At 44.4% G+C, this 19,328-nt stretch overlaps 1 protein-coding gene across 4 annotated transcripts in view; it reads left to right on the forward strand.

Moving 5' to 3' along the window:
- Positions 1 to 5,824: 5,824 nt before the first annotated feature.
- DMXL1 (Dmx like 1) overlaps positions 5,825 to 19,328 on the forward strand; it is a 2,287,446-nt gene continuing 2,273,942 nt past the window's right edge. For 2 of the 4 annotated variants that reach the window (XM_078675553.1, XM_078675555.1), the window contains exon 1: positions 5,825 to 6,274. In XM_078675553.1, the coding sequence (XP_078531679.1) occupies positions 6,188 to 6,274 (87 nt within the window). In that variant the 5' untranslated portion in view covers positions 5,825 to 6,187. The remainder of the gene's footprint in view (positions 6,275 to 19,328) is intronic. The other 2 variants (XM_078675552.1, XM_078675554.1) reach the window with 2 other exon arrangements.

Consider the following 19,328-nt stretch of genomic DNA (forward strand, 5'->3'; position numbering starts at 1 on the left):
AAAGATAACCGAGCCTAGTATGCCTCCCTGCAAAGCTGCACGCTGCGCTGCCAGGGCAATGTGTTCTACTCTTATAACATCACTAAAAGGTTACTTTTAGATCAAAACTGAACCTCCAAATGCAAGTTGGAAGAGGCACCCAATAATTCCATTACTATTAGTGAGCTGCTGCGTAAACGTATTGCAAACACGTAACCATCCCCGAATAATGTATGGAAACACATTCTGAAATAGAAGGAGATATGCCCGGGCACTGTCAGTAACTCTTCCCAAAGAGGGCATGAAAGAGCTGGACTGTATCAAATACAAAGCTGATCCAAACAGCTGGACTGTATCAAATACAAAGCTGATCCAAACAGGGGCCCCCAACTAATTATCTACCAAGGGCAACCGAAAATACTACCGCATGTGTGTTGTGCTGCGTATGCACTCCTGACCTGGTTTGGAAAATATAAGAAAAGTGTCTACTGTGGCGCCACCGCACCCTATGCGACGTGGCAAAATGTGCCGATCACCCTGCCTGACCCTGTTGCTAATACAGGCCCTTGAATGCCCTTGCCTGTCAGTCACAGACCCTGCCGACCTACTGCCCAGCAGCATGATAGAGGGGGGGGTCGCACGTACCAGTTAGCAATTCTATCAGCCTCTACAGAGGCTCAAGATTGCGTAAAGCATGTGTCACTGTTCTGGCAAGGCACCCGGACACCCTTCCCCATCAGAAATGTGGAAAATAGAGATGTCGCTGGTTCCTAAATAAGTGCATATGCATTATCCGCTGAATAATGATAACCAGAAGGCAGTACTAAAAGAAAGTTCCAGTTGACCAAATGTGTAATGCTTGGTCTGAATAAGGAAGTGGAAAAGTATGTTTAGTCTCCCCCTGTCAAATACAAAATCCTGTTGTAATCGGAGTTGCAAAGGACAGAGGAAGCCACTGTCTCCCATGTGGGGGGACCCCTACCAATCCCCTCAAGCTTACTTGCTGTGGTCCTAACCCAGGTGACCCTACCTGCTGGCCAAAGTGACCCTGCTGGAGAACCAACCATGGCCTGGTTGGGTCGTGGCTCCCGAAAGTGCTAACCCTTCCGAATAGTGAGAAATGGACACGCCTGTGACTTGGAGGTACAGGAGTACGTGTGTAAAATGCACTTGTAAAGGTAAACCATGCCCTACATACTCATGCTTGGTCTTAGCGTGCAGAACACAGCAAGGAGCATGCCAAGAAGCTGCCCCTTGCATAGGGAAAAGAGGAGGACATGCAAACTTGCCCTAATGGAATGCGCAGTCAGAGATGACCGATGCACATTGGTGTGTGATAAAATACACCCCTTACTCGTCCCCTTACCATTCTACCCAGCACACCTCATCCCAGGCCTTCGAACTGACCTCAACCAAATGCAATTATGCCCTCTAAAAAAAAAAAAGGGAGAATATACATATAGCTAGAGATATTCACCTTGACTAAGGAAGAGTCTACCAGAGTGTTCTAGAGCTAAGGAGTCTGCCATTTGGTGCAGTAATAACCATCTACCTGCGTTTGGTACTCTATGTAACATGCACACGTCACTTAACTCTTGTAACATACTAGTGCACCCTCTTAACATGGTTATTGATTCCAGTACTTACACACGTGCCACCCTTGCCTACGGAAACTTATGTACATGAGTTTGGCTGCCTGTCAAGCATTCCAGAAATTACCTCACCATGAACATTGCAAATGACCAGTGACCATAAGGTCGGAAACCGACCCTTGTAGAGCAACAAGAGACCGCTGTGCCACCAAGCCCGGCGAAGGCCTGTTCCTATTGAGAAGCGCACAGACCCCTCCGAGTGGCGGCAGTAGTAAAGCCCGCATGGAGAGTCAGCAAGGACGGAGAAGAATAACCCCAGCCCCAAACTTCCAAACCCACAGACAGAGCATGACAGGGGCACCGGCCCACACGGAGACGCATCCCCCCCAAACTAGAACGGACTTGCCCAGTTGCCAGAAATGCCAAAATACGTGATCTCTGTTGTCTGAGCGACTGGCAGCATGCCGGAAACTAACTCAAGAGGCAACGCCCAGGAACGTGGAACCTGCACCATGAGAAGTTCAACCTGTGCCCAGAATGCCGAGAGACAAGACGCTAAAGAAGCTTCAAAAGGAATGCCAAGTAGAAACAAAGTGAAGCGTTAGGCGGTGCCTAACGTTCGCTTGCGAAGCGGGCACAGCGAGGAATGCACCAAAATGAGAAAGGAGAAACACGCAGCCTAACCCTGGGCGCGTCCCCCCCTCAGTCGGAAGAGATCCAACGTGCGGCCGAAACCGGAGCCGGTCCGAAAGCATGAACTCTTCGTGGGATGTCCGCAAGCAGCCACCGCTGCACTCCCCAAACGGGGGTGCGGCCCACATGTGGCGTGGGCCCCAGAACGTTACCGTAAAAAGGAGAATGCGCAGGGCAGAAAGGGCTAACAGTGTGAAGGACAATATAGCTCCCCACGAGACACACTGCAACCACCTGGGCGTAAGCATGAGTGGACTAGCTAGACAGATCCCCATCTGCAAAAGGAGCCCGCCCTGACTCGATAACCTAGATAATGCGATATCAGTCAATTAAGAAAATGGAATCGCTGGCTGTTAACAAAATCAGAAGTGCGTAATATATCCAGCCTCTGAGATGCAACTCCCACCCGAGCCGCGCGGCAAACTAAACCTTGCCCGCGCGCTCCCCACTAAAATTGTTCTTATAGCGGCCTATAAACTGTCGCGACCACCGAAATCCTGAACCCGCTACAAGTCCTCATACACTCATCAAAATGTAACCTACAATCGAGATGCTAGCAAACCTTCCTTCGCATGTTAAACCTACAATGCCAGATCCGAGGAGACCTTCTTCCGCAAAGTCCCAGACATAGCCCCCCGAACAAGGAAAGAGAAGCCAAGATGGCCGCGCCCGGGCGCCATTACCCACATAGGCAGTATCCCTCTGCCGCCTAAGCCGCAACTGAGGCCAAGATGGCCACCCCCGGGCGCCATTCCCCACATGGGCAGAAATACAATGCCGAAACTGAAGCAAAAAAACGGTATACCACAAGTGCAGTGCAAAACAGATACCACGATCGCGGAGCCCCGGTAACCACACGAAATTCCCAAAAATTCCAGCCCTCTCGGACCCGAAGGAAGGAGAAAGGCCCTCCGCGTGTGTGCCAATTCCCCCGGGAACTCTCCAAGGACTGCCGTAGCCGCGCACAGAAATCACGCCAAAAATAAAATCTGCCAGGGGCTGCAGCTGAAAGTTAAGATAAGTCATATGAATACCACACCACCCACTGCTTATAACACTACTCATCACCACACCGTTTGCAAAACACAGAAGGCATGCGTCATACTGCCCGAAATATCATGGAGAACGTTACTAAGGTTCCTACGTGATACAACACTGCCACCTATTCTGCGGAAAGTAACGCTAGGCCTCTGTAAAACGGAATACACCATAGCAAAACCTGGCATATAAGAAGATGATAACTGAATAGAACAGGGAAATGTGTAGCGAAGCGACTATGACCTGACCGATGCACACACTCTCATAAACGAGAGAAAAGGTCGAGCTGCCTGTGAAGGGAAATCCACCCCCGGCCTCTCCCCGGGCTGGCCTGCATACCTAAGCTCACACGACTATTCTAAGACACCTGGGGGGGCCAAGGTGGGGGGAGGGCCTAATGGGACAAGGCCAGCAAGAGCGCGGCCAAGAAACCCCCACAAAAGCCTCGCGATGCACGACTAGTGCGCGAAACACAAAATCTGGCTAAAAAAATCTATGACCTCCCTGGGGAGAAATCCTATAATTGCTAATCACGTTAGCCTAGCGCGAACCCAGTCGGGCCTCATAAAACCCGAATGCAGCCACCCCCCACCGCCAGACCACAGGGTCCAACCGGGGTGGGGGACCCTTGCAGCCGCTATAAAGTGAGCCGAAGAAATGGCTGGCCGCTACCTTCAGAAGCTCTCTCAGATCACGGAAACTAGCGAGCCTGCCCAAGGTCGGGGAGAACCATAAACCCCCCCCCCCTCGTAGGCATCGCACCAAAGCAATGACCGGACAGCACCTACCCCACGAGGTGTTTTGAAGGTAGGGGGGGGGCTACAGACGTCTCCCCTTCTTCGGAGCTCCCTCAGGCGACGGTGTGAAACTCCGTGAGATGGAAGCCGCTCGCAAACATGAAAAACGCTATAGGTCTGCTCCTGATGCTACCTCAGCACACCCGTCTCGAAGCAAGAGAAAGGTCAATGACTCGTCTTAACCCATGCTAATAGCGCAGTGGAAACCTCTGCTCACGAAGTCCTGAAAATACTGTCTGCACCTTCACAACGAAACGGAATCAAAACGTGCTCGTTCCACTAAAGCAAGCCGCAAGTAACCATACCTGGCCTCTCCGTGCAATCTAGCACCGGTGCACGATCCAATACTACGCGAGCCCACACAACGACCCCACAATACCGAGGCCGTGCACCGGGGTGCAGGGCGGGGACACCCCACACTCCACCTGAGGCACCTCCTCTGCACCCCCACTGTCCCCTCACCTGAAACGGCAAGGAATCACCAAATCACAAAACCTACAACTATCCGACTCACCGCAAGAGAAGAAAAACTGAGAAAAACGGCACTTCGGCGCCCGACCAGGCCACTGGCCCGCGCGACCAGAGGACACCAAAACAGCATCAGGGTGAGGGGACAGCGGACAAAGAGGCCGCTTGGTGGGCGGGGGAGGAATATATACTCTCCCCCGCCCACACCAGCCCTGAAGTGACGGGTGTGACCCTTGCAGGGATCACATAGCACTGGGCTGCACCCGTGTGCCATCTTGTGGCACTATGGGGGCCGCTCTCTTACTAGTGTCCCCTGCGTGGACGTGTCGGTCGGCCTGCATTTTGTTTAGCACACATAGGTCTCCATGAACGATATCACCATCCAGCCCAGCAGCATTCCAAACTGCCCGGTAGCCAGTCCGGCACTGATTAGGACAAGCCTCCCACAGCTCTGGGGTGGGGAGGAATATATGAACAGGATTACTCAAGGTAAAGTTACACGTAACCGAAAGCTGACAAAAACGAATGGAACCAAGCATTTCATCTGTGCTTTCGGAATAGGGCACTAGAGTGGTCGTGTCTAAAGGTTCGCCTTCAGGAGTCCTAGATTTTACCCTCATCATCACGTAAAATAACGGACGCAAGAGGAAAAGTATTCATGATCAAGGTACCGATGGACGGACAAAATTGGACTTATGTACCGTCTCCTCGCACAAGGAGAAATGTTCCGAGGAAAAAACTCTAAATATGTCTATTGTCTTCTTAATTAAGGTTTCTAGTAGTGACTATAAACATTGTCATTTTAACAGCATTTCCAACTCAGATTTACAACAGCCTCTGTCCGAACTGTAGTTCGCCAAGAACGGTATATTACATTTCTCATAACAACGTTAAGTTACAGACGTTTTTGTAGCCACCTCGAGCTCACGTAGGTGAAACTTTGTGGCAAAAACAGTAACAATGTACCGATCCGGCACTATGATGAATTGATAGTCTTCTTTTTACTTTGCTACAATGTTATGGCTTATTTTTTAAATAAAGTTACATTTAATCGCACAGACCTCGGCCTAGAATCTCACAGCCCCCTTAAAGCTGGGAACAAGGGGTCTTTCTCACAGCGCGTGACCGGATCAGATGGTGTAGTTCCGCTTATCACCAATTACAGCCGTTTGACCAACACCCGCCACAAGAGTAGGGGTTGTGTTTGTTTACGTTTTACTTTCCGGAACACGACAAGTAGAGCGGGAACCTCGCGATATTTCGGGATCACAGGGAGTCGGGAAACAACTAGAGATGGAAAACGCCGATCCTGGAGGGAAGATAAGCATTTCAGACACACGAAAAACAGCAGTGCGAGTCTAGCACGCCGCACCTCACTAGAGCGCGCTGGTGCCTGCAGAGCGCGGCGTCACGCGGCTCCAGCAGCACGTCCAGGCTCCTTCCGCGCGCCGCGTCACTGTTTCTCGTGACGTGCCGTAACCGCCTCAGCCACAGCGACCCGGCTTGCTGTCACCGGCACTTCCGCCTCTTTTGCTGGGCTTCCCGGGATGAGACCCCGGCCCCGCCTACCAGTTTGACAGCAGAGGCCACAGCTGGGGGACCAGCGGCGCTACAGCGGCCATGAACCTGCACCAGGTGCTGACCGGGGCTGTCAACCCCGGGGACCACTGTTTCTCCGTGGGCAGCGCCGGCGAGCGGCCCTTCACGGTGAGTGAGACGGGGACGGGGCTGTGCGCCCGAGACTGCAGTGTGTGTCCAGAACCCCGTCTATGTGTATCCAGAGGGCATACGTTCTCTGATAGCCCCTGCAGCCTTCTTTGATTCTGGGGTACCATAGGTATTGTATATGCGTCTCAAAACCTTGTTACCGTGTCTTCCAGCAAGGAGCCCTGCGTTCTGTTACTGTACAAATCATGGAAGCTCTTGAACAGGTCCCACGCCAACTCGCAGGACACCGAGGAAGAAAGTGGAAATATTGAACACCTGTGGGTGTATGGGTGGGGGTCTAATTACTGCTGATGGGAGAAGTGGCCTGTCGCATGCACATGGTTCTGGTGCTTTTTGGAGAGCCCTTCCCAAGGCTTTTAATCGCTTCGTCCAAGACCAGGGTTCGCATGAATGACATGCATACTCTGAAGCGCCTGCCCATGCTGCAACGTGTGGGTGTGTGTGGTGGGACAGTGTTCTCTCTTCGCTTTAATCGTGTCTGTTAAGTGTTTCCGTGATGCGCATGATGCTCACTGAATTGCGAGATCGTATTATGGGTCGCAGCGCTTAGTGTTATGATGGACGAGGAAGTGTGTGAGGGACGTGCATTTTTAAAGTTTGTGTTATGCTGGTAGATCTGATAAGCCTTGCAGGTCCTTTTATTGTTTGGGTAGTATATATTTATATAATTCTGATCCGATTTCTTGTGCCGCTGTGGCAGGAGGTGGCACTCTCTTGAGATGTTATGGTTTTGTAAGAGGTAACATAAATGGATAAAAAGTGAGAGCGAATTAGACACGTGCCCGGATAGTCTGTGTTACTTTCCTCCTTCCTTTGATTGCCCCTAGTAGCAGTTTAATGACCTTGGCTCAATGTACTGCATTGTCATCCTCCTTGAAGTTAGCACTCAGAGGGGTGACTGTGTTAGAGCGCCCCCCCATTGATAAGCAGTTTGTGGCAGATTCTTTTGGTGGAGACAGGCCTGCCTGGTTAGTACTGAGTGGTAAAGCATCCTGGGGTAGCCTGTATCCCTAGTGGCCTGCATGTTTTGACAGTTTCGTTTATACAATCCAAGTCGGTGTTTAAAATGGAAAAATAGAAGAGCAGGTACACTGTACCAGAGTACCTGCTTGTTTCTGAGAGGTGCTGGTACTCTCTCTCTCAAAATACAAAAGTGCCGGTACTCCGTACCGGACAGTACCGGCCCATTTATACACTGTCTAAGTCTGTTCCGTTATTACACTTAATCTTCATCTGTGCTTTTGATCCCGTTTTGTAGTAGGCGTTCCTCTTTTCTCTACCTCTTTACAGGACATCTGCTCCGAAGTCATGCTTGATTTTCAGAATTATATGTCAATTAAATATTTTGAGACTCATGACTCGGGTACATTTGTTTTTTCCAACCATATTATTAAGCTTTTGTTGATTTCAGTTGAAAAACGTCAATTATTCTATTTCGACAACCTACCTGTATGTGAATCACACTGGCTGATTATTGAAATATTCTTTTGTAAACAGATTTGAGTGTAAAAATAAGCAAGCTATGTGGAATTACAGCAAGATCGTGTTTCATTTATCTGTGGGTGGTCAAAAGTTGATTTTCGTTTCAACAATATATAAGATAAATAACTTGGGGATCTACTACTTCATATAACCAAAAGAAATGTTATCTCTGTTACCAGTATGGAGGGTCAAGGTATTTTGAAAAATACTAATTGTAGTTTCTAGTGCAATCAGTGGATGACTACAAATGTTAAGGAAATATTAAAATATTTGGATTGTTGTTAAGCAAAGTGTGTAGTTGAAACTGAACAAAAGAATATGTTGTGTGCTAAATAATTCACCTGTTTTAAATATTGTATGTTAAAGATACCATGCAATGTACTCTTTGTAATGGTGACAGATAAAAACATTTGCTTTGAAGCATTAGATGAAGCGAGAAATAGCCACGTAAGTCACATTTAATTTTATACATAATGGTGTCACATGGAAGACTGTTTATACCCAATTAATGTCGAATCCCCGGGGATAGCTTTTCCTTTGAAACAACGTCCGCTATCAATTACACCCTTTACAATTATTAAGGGGCTTCCTGCTCAAAAGCCGGGGGGGGGGGGTGTAAGTAAGAGTGGATTTGGAGTATATTTACTATCTAGTTCGGATGGTGCCGTTAGCAAGGTTTAATCCTTCTTAGAAAGAACATGTGGCATTTAAAGGCTCCTAAAAGAAGACTAGGTAGGGCACCTGGGTGGGTACCCTTGAATTTGGGTATTCTGCGCTGGTGAGGTAGGCGCCAGGAAGGTAGGGCAGAGGTGGAGGGATAAGCCCAGTAGGCATAAAGCTCAGACAGGATATTAGAGGCTCTAAGTTTGACAAAACTAGAGATCAACAATCATTTCGTCCGCCAAGGCTGAACTGCGCCACCGGTCCCAATGGAAAGGATTTAGGCACTATTAGTTCACCGTTATTATAAACCAGATCTTTGTATACATTCCCAACTTTCTATTAGGAACATTTTATATCGAATATGAATTTTAGTGGCTATGAGATTGTTCTATTTTTATGACAGAAATCACTCATTGGATTGGCTTAGATGGAGGTACTTGGCACTTTAATAAGGCACATTGCATGGGTTACCTGAGAATTGGACTATTGTTGATTTTACTCTCAATTACGTTTTTTAAAATTTAGTGCATCATGTTGATAGTTTTAACTATTTTATGTCTTATTGTTGTGATTTTAATCAACTATACAACAAAACATACTAATTAACTACCCAAGCACGCATTTATCACGTTGAAACATTTTATGTTAAGACATTAATGTAGGCGTCAACACACAAATTCTGTTATTTCAACTGACAGGACATCAACAAGCCACATGATGCTAATGCCATCATATACTACATGTTTATAACTAAAACCAATTATGGGCAAATGTGTGAACAATTTGAGGTCTGTTCTCCTTTTAAGTAGATACATACATCAAACCAACCTCGACCTAAATTGGTTATAACACAGTTTTGACCTTAGCTGTGCAGGCAGCAATTTGTATTTCATTAACGTCAGATCATCCAGGAGATTGCTCTTAGAGAATTCTTATGGCAAATCTAGGCAATGATAGTAGCTATCCTGATTATTAATTTAAGTTGGAACCTTGGAATGTTGAGAGCTCCTCTGAAGACCGCGAAGTAGCTTCGGGCTTATAATGGCTCATATAGGCCCGAAACCCCACCATTCCAATGTTTGAATTCATGTTTCTCAATTTTTAATTTAGAAGATGCTACCCTAGTGTGTGGAATGTTCTAATAGCCTTCTGGCTCGTGCTATACTGGTTGTTAAAGGTGTTTTTCCTCGTTTAAAGGCCCTCGCCTGTGTCTCTATAACTTGGGTTCAGGGCCTTTAACTACTGGAATAGCCCTCGGCAGCGGGTTATGAGGCTATATTGTTTCATAAACATGACCAAACACAATATAGCAGGATCCTTCATGATCAAAATCAATTTTAAATGAGTGCATACATAGGATCCTATAACTAACCCCAAAACTATTTAGTAAATAAGTTAACTCAAATGAAAGAGGTGAGCATACGTACATAACGTTAATGAAATTGCCTATGCTTTAAGAGGTTGATCTTCAAAAAATATATGGACAAGAGAGTAGCCCAAAAATAAAATAACTCCCACTTTGAACCATATTTCCAAATAGCAATGAGCATTTGAGGTGATCATTGTTTCTGTTATTTTAATACTGTTTTCCTTCCTTTTATCCATCATTCTTTCCATCCCTCTTTTTGTATTATCTTTTTACATCCTTGGATCCAGCCACCATTCCTCATTTCATGCATCTTTTTATCCTAACCTTGCTTGTTTGCTTCATTCCTTCCTAAAATTGACCCATTAAGGGCACAAGTCCTAAGGAAATAGTTGGTGGAGAGGCTACTTACCATATTCAATTCACAAAGATGTCCCCACTAGTGACATCAGAAGAAGGGATGTCATTCCCTTATAATAATCCTAACTTAAGAGGTCAAGGGTCTCCTTTACACAAAAAATAACATTGCCAGAAAGGAAGTAAAAAAAAAAAAAGTTGTTTTTTTAAACTTTTTGTACATCACTTATTTTTTTCATATTCCAATTTTTAACTGAGATTAAATGGCTGAAAGTAACAATATTTTGAAACAGACATTTAGAACTTTGAAAGTCCATTTTTATACTACTTTTGTGAGTAAACAAATTACGATGGGTGTACTTTTCAGACCTACAACTTGCTGTTAATGCATATATTTGCTTTCTGGTGCTGTTCTTTATCCAGATCCAAAGCACAAAAGTGCTTCACATTTACAGTTCATAATGCTGTATACGGGTTATTGGTGTCAGAATCTCTCTATTCTTCAGTTAAGAGATTAAAACATAACCCCCTCTTGGCCCATTTCCACAAAAATAGTTGATGCTGCCAGTGGGAGGTAGGTTTACAAATACCTCAATGCCATGTTACGGCATGTAATGTTTGTAAACGCTAGGCCCTGCAGTGCTGGGGCACATAGTGAAGCCTCAGCTTGGACTAAGGGGGAATCGAGACCTCTTGCTAACAAGCATTGGCAAAGCGAACATGTCTTGCCCGTGGAAGATCTAGTGGCTTTGTCAATGTATTTTTTTTAAGCCATGCTGTACACATTTTTTTTAGCCATGCTGTACAACTTCTGTAAAAAAAGGATCTTTATACTATATCATAATATTGTATATATTAATGTATCATAATATTAAAATATGATTATATCATAACTTTTATGTTATAATGTGTAGTATGGCCTGTCATTGTACAGTATGGTATGGTGTGGCATGGCCTGTCATGGTATGGTATGGCTTGTCATTATATAGCATGTTATAGTATGATATGGCCTGTCTTTGTATAGTATTGAATGGTATGGCCTGTCGTGATATGGTATGTCATTGGAATGGAGTTACCTGTCATTAGATGGTATGGCCTGTCATTGTGTAGTATGGTATGGTATGGTAATCTTTGTTACAATTTATACATTAAGTTACAGAGGGAAGCGCAATAGGAGATGCCATTGAAGCAAAAAAGCACTTTACAATATGTTATTTTCATGCAATAATGTTTCATCCAACCTGTAATCATGCCAACATAAACCAATTTAGAACACACCTTGTTTTTTTTGTATGAAACATTTTAATCATGCCAAAGACTTCCTAGTTATTGTGAAACGTGTAGCAAAAAAGCACTTTATTCCAAACGAAACCATTGATTACTTATTAGTAATAGCACAAAGCCATTGATGTATTTTGAAAACATTGTTGAAAGTGACACTAACAACCTGTGGGGTGTGGGTGTTATTATGCTGCACTAAGAAGAATGAATGAATGTATCGTCCGTGTACAGAGTTTTCACGTGGGCTACCCAGGTGCCCGCGTCAAGTGGGTTCTCTCTGTTAGTGGCCCCATGGGTTAAGCTGTTTAGGTATCGTCAGAATTCTTGGGATTTACACGGTGCCAGAAGCTCAAAGATCTTCAGCCATTTTGCCTCTGTGTATTCACGTCTTGCAGTCCAAACCTGTTTTGAATGGCTTTTTGCAGCTATTTTGAGTTGCATTTTGGCAAACTCTGACCCGGTTTCCTGATAAGCTCTGCGTTTGGCGCTTTCCTTGACCGCTGGGACGAGTCCTAGGGTGTGTGATGGATCTGTATGGATTCTGTATGTGGTGCTCCCCCGAAGCAGTGAGGCTAGTTCGTAGTCGAAATGGTCCCATTCGTCTATTTTGCCCCTATTGTTTAAGCCGGTATGCTAGCCTGTCCACGTTTGTATCCAAGAGTCAAACTTATTGACATCGGCCCCCATTTGATTCTTCTGAGGAGTTCATGCTGTTCTTCCCCGTTGGGTGCCCCAATACAGCGTAGAAAATGGCGAATGTCTACTGTGATGTTTAACTGAACCATTAAGGCAGCATGGTCACTTTTGCTCCGTGGGTGCACGGTGTAGTTTGACATCAGTTTTTGTAATCTCTCGCTTATTAAGATGTAATTTATTGTGGTCTGATTGTTATAAGTGGCTGCAAAAAATGCCCCAGGCTTGTTCCTTATAGATAGAGAGTGCGTTGTTGCCAAATTATATGCCTGCATAAGGGTGTTGAAAACCCCTAAGCTCCCAGAGCGGTGGTTTTGCGATGCGTTGTCCCCTATTTTGTGCGTATTGAAGTCCCCAAGAATGATGGGTTCCATAGATGCAAACTGTGGAAGCAAAGTTTCTATCTGATTTATCAGCAGGGTAGGCTTGTCCTTGGAGCCCGGCCCATGGGTATTATATTAGATGTTGATTAGAAGTATTGACAGTAGGCCATCAACCGTATTAAGGCCTTTCAGAGTGCCGGCCATAAGCATATTCAAAGAGGTCTTTATTTCTGTGAAGTGTACTTTCAGCGAGTGCTTAATGTATATGGAAATCCCGCCTGAGGGTCTCCCAAAAATGTTACCTTTGGTGGCAGGTTTGGAGTATTCTGCATAACCTCTTATCAATGTAGGGTTGATTGCCCATGTTTCTTGGGTGCAAATTAGGTCAGCGCCTTCAGGAAATGTAATTGCCAATGGACTTTGCAGGAGCTTTGTGATCCCTGAGACATTCCAGGTCATGACATTTACAACCTGTGGGGTGTGGGTGTTGTTATGCTGCACTAAGAGTAGAATCAGAGAGGATGAAAAGTAAAAGGAAACATACATGGGATACAAACAGTGAAAGAAACAGCGCAGAGCAAAATAACCTAAAAACATATGCACTCATACAATCAAAGTGAGGTTTGGGAAAGTGACTCATGGTTAATAGCATTTGGTTCCCCATCAAGGGCTGTGGGGAGAGGAGAAGCAGGGTTTAATATAGGACATTGTTCCATCATGATCGAAGCGGCAGAAAGCAACAGTACTTCAAATCTTTACAGCCTAGACATAGAAAGGTACTCAATTTTAGTATCCGTAATAGTGCAGCCAAGCATGAGGTACAGCAACAGTTGAGCATTGACCCCCAACACAGTGTTTTCACTTGCTTCGACTAGATTGGCAGCAGTGGCCACTGTGTGCAACCATGGAGTCCGATCAGCCATGTCGCCATTTAGGACAAAGAAGTAATAGGCAGTGGTTCTTTTATGACCATGATCTTGTGCTGACATTGCCCAAGCAAACTCTTCAATCTCATAGTAATAGAACATGAAGGTTTTGGCATATTTAGGAAGTCCTTCTGGAGGTGCAGAGTACAATTATTTCAAAGATACATATTCTTATTCTGCCTCTTTAGACCGAGGTCGTTGTTTAGATATGTCTTCCTTAACAAAATGTTATACTGGTTTTAAAATGTAGCATACCCTGAAACCCACTTCTACAATATCCTGTCATCCCAAAAGATAACATGCCTGTAGGACAGTTACATGGTTGGGTGCCTTAGGTTGGCTCAGTGGTGTAACGAAATTTGGTGGGGCCTACCTGCAAAGTGCACAAAGGGGGCCCCCTCTCTTCTAAATGTACTTTTTTAGGGGTACACTGGTGCAGGGTCACCCTTTCGTCCACGGGTTCCAAAGACTAACAAAAAGAGATCGGCACTGGAGTTGAAATAAAATAACACGTTTATTAATCACTCATGAGAGGGACCACGTCCACACAACACTCTTAAGTGCTGCAGGATGTAGTACACTGAATTCTCAAACCATTGTCCATTTTAAACCGGTTTCTGCAATGTAAGCATGTGGACAGAAATGGAAAGAACACGTTTTAGAAGTAGCTATCAGCAAACAAGGGCAGATGAATAACCACTTGGTCAGCAAAGAGGGAGAGGGAGCAGGAATGCTTATGGCAGCAGTAAACCGTCAACAGATGACATCTAAGACCAGGTGCACTAGCAGCTAAAACCCCCTAGCACGTACATTGCTTTAGCTGAGTCAGGAATTCGACTAAAATAGATCACACAAGCAGAGTGAAAGATGGACCGCAGAGGACGAAAGAATTACGGAGGAAACAAAATGGACACCACAGCCAAAATGGCTGTAGCTTATGCTAAGTAAAATATTACACGTTTCCACAGACCCTTTTAGCATTAGCCTAGACATTTTTTTATGCTTTGAAAGGGATACGATAAATATCATGGATATCTATTAGCATAATTTCACGTTCCATATCTGAACTGGCATTTACATTTTGGACATTCATTATAGATGGTAAATAAGTAGTACAAGTGGAAATACATTGGCAGTACAAGTGGAAATACATTGGCCCACATTGAATACATAAACAACAAAATAAGATAATTGCAATAATTATGAATAAGGCCGACAATATTTTCAGACCCCATACAGAAAATATGCTCCAGAACCATCCAGTTCAAGTCCATATTCCTGAGTCTTGATGTATCTCTGTGGCTATTTTATGTATTTTGGAAATGGCATCATTCCACATACCTGGCAGTTGTTAGTGTTTGTAGCATTATGAATATGATGCAACATTTGTATGAAAGTGTTATTGAGATATGACATTCTGTGCTTCTTTTCATGATAGGGAAGAGTGAAGTAATAATATTCTGTGGGGACAGGAGTAGTAGCAGTCAGTAAGTTTCGAGCCAGAGTTACTTCCTCTACAACCCTTATTATTGGACCAATGATGACCGCAATCAGTCAGTCCAGTAATAAACATTGTGCAGCCGCTACAGATCTTTGCAGCATTCGATTTCTTCTCCTCAGGCATGTTCATCTCATTGACAAACAACAAAATAGATGATGCCTGAAGGTCCTGGGCAGGTGTTGGTTTCTTCACTAACGTTGAGACAAGTAGTCACTAAAAGGCCTCCCCCCCTATGGAGTCAGTCTTTAACCACCCAGATAGTGGCTCAAATAGTCTCTTTTTGCGATGAAATGTCTCTCTTCTGGATCAAAGTAGGTATCTAGATGCACCAGGGTTCATATGGCCCGGGAAGACTCCCTCAAGCCCTTCAGGTGAACCAGCTCGTCCTCTCTCGGTGACCAGAATGTCGAGGTGATCTGTCAGCACAGCTGCGGGCTCACAAAGGTATGCGGAATCTTTAGGCAGTGGCTGGCATGGACCCAGTTCTTCCTGTTGGTCACTCGAACTGCAGTTCTGGTAGTGGGGAGGACCGGCTCTGGGACATGCCAGCGAGTTGCCAGACAACTTGCCAGTTGAAACGATTTCGTAAGGACAAAATCTCCAGGTCGCAGATCATGACCATCACCCTGCGACCTGTCTGGAAGACCTTCCCGTGTCTGCTGATAAATGGAAGACAAGCTGTCAGTTAACTGAGACAAATAGTCACTCATCAACACATGGGGTACATCATGTATAGGGAGAGGCTTAGGGAGCCCCTAAATATGGGCCTCCCAAAGACTATATAATGCGGTGTAAGGCCAGACCGCGTATGTGGTATTGATCTGATGGAAAGCAAAGCTAGGGGTACTGGGCCATTTCAAAGACGTGGAAGCCTGTATTTTAGCCAATTTCAATTTCAGGGTGGAGTTGAAACGCTCCTCCAAGCCTGCTGATTGTGGATGAAAAGCAGCATGACATTTCTGCTTAATCCCCGACCCTTTCATGACATATTTGACAACTTACCCAATGAAATGAGGTCCGTTGTCACTCCATAGGACCTGATAAATGCCGAATCGAGGGAAGAACTTTGTTAGGAGTACTTTCGCTGTCGTGAGGGCTGTATTATCCTTCGTAGCATACGCCTGCACCCATTTACTGAAGGCACAAACTACTACTTGGACATATTTTAGGTTATTACACCGCTCCAACTGAAAGTAGTCCATTTGGAAAACCTCAAAAGGTGCAGTTGATGTCGCAAACCCTCCTCTTGGAGTTCGCGTTCCCTTTCCAGCATTGTATCGGTAAGATATTTATAAATACTGAACATGTTCTCTCCCTGTACTACAAGTGAGGAATACATCGAATTAATTTTCGCGTCAATTTATTACAGATTCCACTCGTAAAACCTTACCATCTGCAAGGTATGATTACACACGACAGGTTTCAATACATCAGTGAGCATCCATGAGCATACATTACAATCATTTTGTTTTTATTTCTTTTCTTATAGTGAGGCCCCTGAGGAAGGCACCAATCTGGTGCCGAAATGCATCGGGCATGCGATCAAGAATTGCTATGTGTTAAATAGTTTGTTGTTAATCATCAACACGAAATGTGATAACCATCATAATAATGAAGTGTTTATTCAATGAAAAGTGACTGTTAGATAACATGTGATTCAAAACATGAATTGTTTGGAAATAATAAGAATGTAATAAATGAATGGAAAGCAATTTATTTAGTTTGATTACGTTAGTAAAAATTTAAGGTGTGGTTTAACACCAAGTGAACAGTGCGTGACTGGATTGACCCTTTGGTTGATCTAAACTCTTATGATTCTAGGACTGACAACCCTTTCAGTCACAGCACCGTTAGATTAGGAGGATTAGTTTGAATATACTTGGAGTGCCCCCCACAAGCTTTTCAATAACTTTGCAATTTACTGTCAACAAAGTGGGGTAGCACCCAATCAGAAACATGCAGTTTGATCAGATAACAGGAATAACGGATAACAGAGCAACAACACAGGCATATACATCAGATCAGGCAGATGAAATATATTCATTGATTCAAGAAGTACGAACCAAGGATGCCCATGGAAGCTCAATCAGTCAACAACTCAAACAATTGGAATATCTGACACGACGCCAATTGAACCAAAGAATGCACGCATCTACACTTGTGCAATATCACAAAGCCAAGAGGATACCGAGAGGTTTAAGACTAGCCATTAAGCCGATGCTGTTCAGGTTCAACTTAAACGCAAAATTCATGGAAAAATGGTATAGCATTTTGAATAAGTGCTCATTGGACCTTATACTTCTTATAGTCGAGGAATTGTCTAAAACTATACGAGAGCTGGAGGAAGAGATCCTTATTCTGAAAAATGAACTGGAGAACAGGATGGAAATGAGCACATGGCAAATCAGTCTAGAAGGAATTAACCAGAAACTCGATAAGTATAGTAAAGAACTCCAGGAAGGCAAACTTCCCAATACAAGCGAGACACAATAGATTATAAACTCAACGAAGTTTATACGTGGGCTGATATTTACTCTAGGAGGAGATTTGACCCTAAAAAAACCGCAACGGCACCACACTCTTCAGAAGAAAGCTTGGTGACAGACAAGGAGACCACAATAAATAGGGGACCGGTGAATTTGAGCACACAAATGATCACAGTGAGCACAGAGTCTACAGGAGCAGAAGCACCAAGCAGCAGTGCGGCTTTTTTATCTCCGGTCCAGAACAAAGGGTTACCACCCACGGAACAACAAGCGGCAACAAGCGAAATCGGCCGACAAGGAGAGGAAGCGGCAGGCAAATCGCTCCGAAGCGGGAGGACAGTGATTTAATTATTAACATCTCGTCAATCACCTTGACCCACCATCAACTTAGAGTGTTAAACAAGGGGCTAACATTTGTACCCACCACTAAGGCCAACGAAATTGAGACAGAGGCAGCCCTCTATCGCTTCATGAGAACTTTACGTTTACGACATTTTTTTACAAACGTGGTGGAATCCACATCTCAGTCCACACAACAAAGAGAAGGACCTTTTAAACCCAAGAGTACATACCAACCACCAGTTTCACACAAGATGCTGGATACATTTGAAATCCTGGTTAAAAAGGACATTGAGGCATTGGATTTCCAAACTGTAAAACACCAGAACTTGACAAAGTCAGAAAGGCACACTTTGCAAAATCTATCTAACAACCAAGATCTGACAATACACCCAGCGGACAAAGGAGGTGCAATAGTGGTAATGGATACCTGCTACTACATCAACAAGGTTAATGAACACGTCAAGGACGCCAACACATCTCCTTTTGGAAATGGAACCAACTCGACAAATACAAACGTTACTCAATCAATTACTACAAGAAGCCATTAATCAAGGTTGGATAAATGACAACACTCGAGGATATCTATTAACCACCCATCCGAGGTGTCCAAAACTGTATATGATCCCAAAGATCCACAAAAACCCGATTGACCCTCCGTTCAGACCAATCGTCTCGGGGTGTGGGTCAGTTTTTTACCCCCTCGGGCGATATGTGGATCATTTTTTACAGAAATTTGTGCAAGGTTGGCAATCATACATCAGGGATACTACTGACTTTTTAAACAAACTTGCGGATTTAGGCAATGATTTTCAAAAAAACTGGATTCTATGTACCATTGACGTGGTAGCGCTCTACACGTCTATCCCACATGCGGCAGGTATAGAGTCAGTGGAATGGGCACTATTACAAATGGAAGATCTACAAACAGAAAAGATTTTGATATTACAACTTCTGAAATTTTGTTTGCAAAACAGTTACTTTGAGTGGAACAACAGGCATTACGGACAGTTAACAGGTACCTCCATGGATTTTTCGGGGGCACCTACGTATGCAAATATTTTTATGGCTCAATTTGAAGCAGACAATTTAATGAGCACAGAGCAATGGAAAAACATCAAAATGTATTGTCCACATCGATTGATATATTTTTAATATGGCAAGCAACGCAAGAGGAACTTGAGCAATTGATCATACATCTAAACACAATAAATCCGAGGATACAATTTACTCATAAGATTGATCATCAAACTATGGATTTCGTAGATGTGAGAATCATCAAAACTCAGACTGGGTTTCATACCCAACTGTTCACTAAACCAACAGACCGGAATATGCCCTGGCTTTCACGAGTTTTCACCCCAGAAGTCTAATCAGAAACCTACCATATTCTCAACTGATACAAATTAAACGTATTTGCTCAGACCCCCAGATTGGTCGACTAAAATGGAGGAACACTTAACTAAATACAATGTCAGGGGGTACCCAATGGAGGTGTTGAACCAAAGTAAGGACAGAGCCTTGAAAATAAGTAGACAGCAATTACTTCAAACAAAAGCAAAATCACGAAGCAACAAAATGGTGTTTGTATCCAAATACACAACACAACCCATAGC

This window comes from Lissotriton helveticus, chromosome 2_1 (assembly GCF_964261635.1).
Source record: "Lissotriton helveticus chromosome 2_1, aLisHel1.1, whole genome shotgun sequence".
Classification (NCBI taxonomy): Eukaryota; Metazoa; Chordata; class Amphibia; order Caudata; family Salamandridae; genus Lissotriton; species Lissotriton helveticus.